The sequence below is a fragment of the Armigeres subalbatus genome, chromosome 2 (assembly GCF_024139115.2).
Source record: "Armigeres subalbatus isolate Guangzhou_Male chromosome 2, GZ_Asu_2, whole genome shotgun sequence".
NCBI lineage: Eukaryota > Metazoa > Arthropoda > Insecta > Diptera > Culicidae > Armigeres > Armigeres subalbatus.
Window position 1 is genome coordinate 144613070 of NC_085140.1, and position 7360 is coordinate 144620429.

The 7360-nt window shown below is 44.3% G+C and overlaps 1 protein-coding gene across 1 annotated transcript; it reads right to left on the minus strand.

Moving 5' to 3' along the window:
• Positions 1–490: 490 nt before the first annotated feature.
• On the minus strand, positions 491–6445 carry LOC134210941 (T-box-containing protein TBX6L-like). Its single transcript, XM_062687389.1, has 5 exons — positions 5894–6445; positions 4593–4752; positions 2769–3036; positions 2506–2643; positions 491–2042 (listed from the first exon to the last, which is right to left on the minus strand). Exons 1-5 carry the CDS (start codon positions 5979–5981, stop codon positions 1485–1487), a joined length of 1212 nt encoding a protein of 403 aa, XP_062543373.1. The 5' UTR covers positions 5982–6445; the 3' UTR covers positions 491–1484.
• Positions 6446–7360: the final 915 nt, after the last annotated feature.

Genomic DNA, 7360 nt, shown 5'->3' on the forward strand with positions numbered 1-7360 from the left:
CTCGCATGTTACATCGAGAAAATTCCCAAAAAAAATAAATAAATAAAAGAGTGGAGATCATGTGTGTCCAGTTTCTCCTATTATATGATGTGAATAATAAAAATATAACAGAAAGACATGTACATGTTCTGAAAATATTATTCAACTAGTTGGCCCGGCAGACGTTGTCCTGCTCCTGCATAGTAGGCGAGAATGCGCGTTATGAACCGCCCATGCAAATTGCCCATCAAATCAATAATTTAGTTTTTTACGATTTACTTAACTTTACACGTAATTTCTACAAAGTAGGAAAGGGGCGAGTCTGGAATTGAACCCACGACCTCTTGCTTATAAGGCAGAAGCGGTAGCCACTAGACCACCGAAAACCATCATAAAAAACCTGCCCCATAAAAAACGATTCACGTTAAAAGTGAACCCCAGTGTAAGATATATGTACTTGTCATTCGGACTTTCTCTTTTGCATTTCACATTTGAAATTATTAGATAAAAGTTTATATAATTCTTACTTATTTATTTTCAATTACAGTCTCTTTGTCTTCGGCGCTTACATATAATAAACAATAATTTACAAAATCGCACAGTTTTCTTTGAGGTGATTTTCTGCTACGATAAAGCTAAATGAGATTATGTCGGAGAACCTATTTCTTCCCTAAAAATCGCACTCTATGCTTATTCAACTAAAAAATATCTACAAATGCATCTACCTACAATAAGCAGTACTCTCTTGACTTTCGGCTTTCCATCTCGTCCCTACAAATAATTAACAATTATGGTTTTCTTCAGCAAATCTAAAAAAAAGAACCTAAACGTTATTCATCTTGCACACTTTTGAGAAATCTTTCTAATCTTCTAGCATCTTTCCAAGTTTTGTTTGTCCTCGCTCATAATTGCACACGCTACATAAACATACAAAAACGAACTGAAAAGCAGAGCTCGTACGGAGAATGAACAGAGAGAGATAGCTAAACTAAAAATACACATTCATCACCTTCCCGGCGCTGCTGGCTGCGCTCCAGTCAGACGACAAGCGCTACAATGGCACCGATTCTTGGCTTTGGCCACTCATAAATGGAATTATTCTTTCACGTTGCATCTCCCCGTTCGGGTGCCGGACGAAGAATCATGAACCGTCGGTCCGCGCTGTTTGCTCAGCCATCGCCGAAGCTCTTAGGACCAGTTCCGTCCGGAGGGATTTGAATGCATTTATTCCCAGAGAACTACAGCACTCGATCGACGGAGATGGCGATGGTGCGTTGTAAGACGCGTATGCTCGATCGCATCCAGGTGTGAATGTGTGAGGAACTAATTTACACCCGTTTTTCTTTCATCTTGCTTTGAGTTTTGTGATTTGCTTTCTTGCGACTTCCTTGGCGCGTACACAGTCTCATCAATTGGGCTCCCCAGATTCCCTCGTGGTTCGCGCTTGGGTGCGGCGGAGTGATTAGCACCTTTTACGAGCGAGAGACAGAGAGAAGTCGGCGGGCTTACCGATCATACCCGAGGATAGCGGATATGCTGAAGCCGAGTTTCTTGCTGGTGGCTTCGACGGATCGCTCAAGGGATTTGTGAGACACTGGTAGGGTTGGCAGGGAGTTGAAATCGCGTTTGAAATGCTGTAGAGGATGACTGGCTTGGGGATGGGAATGGTGAGGCTGCTGGAAGTACGGTAGCATGAGGTCCATCCAGCCAGCGGCTGCGGCCATGGCAGGGTTCAGCATCTGTTGGTAGGGATGCGCCGTCCGGAGGAAGTCTTCGTGCGGTGCACAGGGAACCCGATGGTGCAGATCGTCGACGTTAACCGGGGAGCTTGTACCACTGCTGGAGCTATCACTCACGGAAATGTCACTGTCGTCCAGTGAGGCACTGTCGGTTCGTTGGCGTTTCGGTTCGGGTCCACACTCGCCTCCGGATTCTTCGGAGTCTTCGGCCGAGCGTGATGTGTTCATGAGGCCGGCTTTTCGCTTGCAGCGAGACTGACCGGTTTCTCGGAAACCCTTCGCGAAGGGGTTGTGGTCGATTTTCAGCTTGGTGATACGATCGTTCTGTAAACAAGTACGATAGAGAGAGATGAAAAACAATGCGATTAATTTTGAGCAAGCAGGTTTAGTGGATGAGGGCAAGGGCAAGGAGGGGGAAAAGGACCCGACGTGTGTATAAGAGAGTGAGCTGAAGATGCTTATCGGTAGTGGCGGCGGTTGGGATTTCGAGTTTCGTTTGCGATGGAATGTAGGTGGAGAGACGGGGGAATGCAAGTCGATCCTCAAATGAAGTCGTTGAAGCGTGCACGGGATTTGCTCAAGATCGACAGGTTTTGATTTTGGAAATCGAATCAAAGCATTAGTGCCGCCTCTACCGCGTAAGATCTTGCTCTCTAATGGCTCGCAGGGGTCGCTAAATGTTGTAGCATCATGATCGGACGGTGATTAAAAGGGTTTTGGTTGGTGGACCAGAAGATGACGGTTTGGAAGGGAAAAAATAAATAATATTAAAAGAAACGATGCGTACCTGATAAGCAGTAACGGCGACGAATTCGGTCTCCGGGAAAGTGAAGGCCGACTGTGGTGACCATGGGATCTGCGAAGGATCCGACGTTTTAATGATGTGAATGCGGGGCTGGTACTTATGCATGCTGGTAAGAACAATCTGGAAAAACAGAAAGATGGAAGTGAGTAAAGATTACCAAGAAGTTAATTCGTTCGGCCTAACAGCCAAAAACTGAAGTTAATAATTGTTATCATTTACATTTGTTTTAAGAAAGTCATACTTACATGTCCATTACTATCCAGTGTGTTGTTGGTCAACTTGACTTTATTGAAAACAACGGGTTGCGATGTCCAATGAGAGCCGAGAGCAGGGCTATCAGGGTGTAGATACATCCGTTGGGGGCTCTGTGGTTCAGCGCCACCGGCCGGTACCCACTGGGATCCACTGAATTTAAAGCGGCAATCGCTGATGGGAATCATCTCAATCAGTACGCAGTAGTTTTCATCCGCTTCGAGACCGTTGATCGACAGGCGCATAGAAGGAAACATACGTCTATTGTTGAAAAGAAGGGAAAGAAAAACGTTTGAGTATTGGTTTGTGATACGACGCGTGAAGCCGTGAAAATGCGGGTCACTTTTAACACGTTCCGACCTTGGAACCTCCAAAAGTTACCGGGAAGAGGGGACCATATTAACATTTCTTTGCCAATGATTTCACGCTCGGTTACCGCGTCGAGCTGCCCGCTTTACCGGGTGTTTTGCCTAATTAAATTTTATTTGATATCAAATTATTCATTCGTTTCCCTGTTCTGTTTTCGTCTGACTCAGACCAAAACGGGGTGCTTTATTGCCGGGCTCCGTGCAAGGGGAACACGCGGTCGACGTTGATTCAAACTTTTGTGCATTTTTATGATTTGTGAGTGATCGTAAAAATTTGAATATCCCTGCCTGAATGGATCGCCGTTCTGGACCAGTTTACACCAACGAACGGATGGGTCTTGGGAAGATTTTCTAAAGCTAATTATCCTCGGATGAGTTCCGTGGGACTGTTAGCGAGATAGTTGATTGATAAATCAGATCGTGTAAATTGGCCCTTGCGACTTGAGCTGATCGAGCTTTGGCGCCAAATACGCACCGCCCACCCGCTGTGTCGCAGACAATAAACACTTCGTTTCGGGCTCGGCTTGTTCGCTTCAACATCGGTACAAGAGCACCCGCTGAGATAATGACTTCTCGCTTCTTCTCCTGTGTCTTCTATCTCTTGTAGATTTGTCGTTGTTTGAAACTAGTCATAGAGCGTTGTATGGATGAAGGTGAGATTCCTGGAAATTGGTGTCGAAGCTTCCTACACTCCGATGTGATCCGAACTGATTAAACTATATCGAACCAAGGATTTCTAATGCCGCAAACGTTGTTCATCCAAAGACGAAATAAACACTTGATGTTGAAATTGAGTCTGGATTCACAAAATGTTGTAGACATGGAAAAACTAGCATAGACGCCAGACAGCCCGAGGCAAATAAATCGAAATGCGTCATAAATTTGGCCCACATGCGGAAAAAGTGGTCTTCAAGTTTTTTTACGAGAGCTCTTCTTTCTACAACTCCAGGTTCTCGAAAAGAAGAAAGCAGAAAGAATAGAAACGAGAGAAAAACAAAGTGCAAAACGACCGTAAACATAATTGGCGCCAAACGAACGCACAACCCCGTACGATCTGTTTCTGTCCGTCTGCTTTTGGCTTCATAGGATTGTACGAAGAAGACGCCTTCGCTCACTAGGAAGCAGCAGCAATTTATGATTGTGCTAAAACAAAAAGGCACCTAATAAAACAGGGCAAGGGAAACCTTAACAGTGCCGAGAGTTATGATTTCTACAGCAGCGGCGACGACGGCGGTGGCGACTACAGAAGTCAGCCGGGAAAGACTTTTGAAGTGGTTGCTTCCCGAGAACCTGAGCAAACACAGCCTCGATCGATTGGTCCCCGACGGTCGGGATCGTAAATGTTGGCGCCAAGGTTGGTCAAGTGTTAAAAGCTGTGTGAAATTCGGTTTGCTTCGCACTCGTGGTCCAGATATCTGGATCAAGGTGACAAACAACGTAGATACATACCTTCCACTCTTAGTAATGATCATCTCGGTTCCGATACGATGGAACTGACTCCACAGTTCTTTGTTCTGCAGCTTGATATCAACTTCCGAAGGCAATGGGAAGCGAGGTGGCAACATCAGAGGCCTTGGCGGTGGCACAGGCAGCATCGTCGGATAGGGATCTGTGGAATTTGGAGAAAACATAGACAATTAGTTGAATGTATGGAATAATTAACACCTTGGGAGAATTCCGGCAGTCACCATCCTCATTTCACAGTTTAATGTGGTGTTTACTTAAACTATTCTTATGTCCGAACTGTGAAGGCATCAACTTCTAATTCTATGTTAAAAATTGATTTGCTTCGCTTGTTGTTGCATCATCAATCAAGTTTTAAAGCTTCCAACATCCGAAAAACGAGCCGTCGGCATTATTTTTTTTTTCGTTGTTTACTCTGGGTGGTCCAAATTATCTTATAGCGGCACGCTCCACTCTCCACGAAACGTAAATGAAAAAGTAAACGTAAGGTGTAGTGACTCAAAACAGAAAATGCGAAAACTACTTTCGTGGAAATGATTTATGATTATCGCATTAACATCGTAGCTGTAGTCTTTGAACTCTCATAACTCTTGAGTTGGGAATCCTAACGGATGCTTTTGTTATTGCTATCCACGAATTACTAAGATAATCCTCCCACATTGTTAACAAGAAGCTAGTTAATAACTACTTCTGCTCCACCATTCCGAGGCTCGGTAACGGTACTTGACTTCCACTCACGGAAACCGCGCACCAACCTGAATTGATCGATTCATTGAGTTACTCAACCATCCATGAACTGTTTCAGCTCGGCATGCTTTGACCGCACTAATTACAGTGTTTAACGGTGACGTTCGCTCAATGAAGCTCGGCACAATCCAAATCTGGATGTGCACTCCACTACCAGCGGTTCTAGATTTCCACGAAACTAAGACTAATTACAGGTTCCATGAACTATGGGCAATCGATGTCTGCCTTTAGGGTCTCTATAGCAGTTTGCTCTTTTCTTTTGCTCGTGAACGAGTTTCCAATTAATACATTATCAAAGCACGCCAGCAATGCGGTTCGAACTACAAGCTTCCCTCCGCCGGCAAATATGGTGATTGCCATTCCGGCAAGACTCAGGAGAGGAATTTTAATTGGTAGCTGCTAATTTCCATCCGTTACGGGACAGAAGCCAGCATTAATAGGTGACGAAGATTGATAACGTCATTTTCCAAATTTCCTAATTTCTTGAACTTAAATTCAAAAAGATTCGTCCCATGAACACCTAAAAGGTATAAGCTTACCTGGTAAGCCCTGTAGCATCCGCTGCCGATAGATCTCCGTCTGCAGTGCCAAATGATGATGCATTCTTAAATCCATTAGTTCTGTCATGATTACTGAGTTTTTGATTTCTCTCCTTCTCCTCCTTGCACTCTAATCACTTGTTTAAATTCGAAATAACACACAGGTTCAATGGTGTAATCCTAATGCGAAGCCAACACTAACCACTTTCCCATTCAATACTGACACTATTTGGGCTTCACTTTACAAGTCACGCAATGTTATTTTCGCTGAACTCTACACGAACCAGCTCCAAACACCTCGTCAGAAAAACTTCATCCACTCGTTCCGAGCTTGTCTAGCCGTTGTACACTTTTCTTCACCTTCAGAATACTTTACCACCACTCTTTCTCACGTCACGTCAAACGTTTCAACTGCTCAAATTACTCTCTCAATCTGCTTGTGGAGCAACAAAAAATCAATTTAACGATCACCGCGTCTACAGTTCACACGTCCACCCACTTCCAAGTTCGCTCGACAACTGGTTTCGTATAAAACAAACATTCGAGTGCTAACTTCTTCGGCTGCTCGTCTTCTTTCGTTCGTCTGTGCCGCACGCTGCCTCGCCATAGACTCACTCACACAGTCTCGCCATCGCTTCGCGGCCCTAAACCTGTTCCAATCGACCTTTCTCTCTTTTCTTCGGTCCACCCGTTCGCATCGCAGTGCTCAATGCGCTCGGCCCATCCTTTTCTTGGGTTTTCTTTTGTGTGTGCACTCTGTCATGAAAAATGTGCGGTGCCGGTGGAGGGCGACGGAATCCGCCTCGTCGTACCATACCGAGGACATCAAGACGCCCTACGGCAGCAGTTTTCTTCATTTTCTTTCCCCTTTGTAGTGGCAGCTGGGCCAACCAGTTTGATCACCACCAACACTGGGAGATTGGCTAAGCTCCTCCCCTGATACCAACACCAATGTTCGGCGGTACCCATACCAATTCGGGGAGGCGATCGCTTTGAAGGTGGGATTGCGTGATTCGTTCGCTCAACTGGTTTGTCGTTTGAGTAAATACTGGGATGGTGACGGTGGCAACACATATTGAATTAATTTTATTAAATGGCGTGAAATGTAAATAACTTATTCCCTCCGTTTGTCTGACTTGCGATCGGTTTTAATGCGTTTGTCACCATGTACTGAGCCGTGATTTTATTCTTCTTAATTTAGATGTAAATGATATGAATTTATAGATACACGCTGTTATTGGGTTTTAAAACATTTTGATGGTATTCTGAAACATAAATAAATATCTATAATAAAATAATTTCGAAAATTGTTTTGTAATTTCTTCTTCCGAATTGTTGTCAGTATTACACGGGGTATTTTTCCATAATTATCAATTTCGGAAGATTTTAATACAACCATTGTATTATCAATTTCCCACCTTATCGGCCGCGACGATTTGAAATCGTCGCAAAGCAAATCGTCGCCGA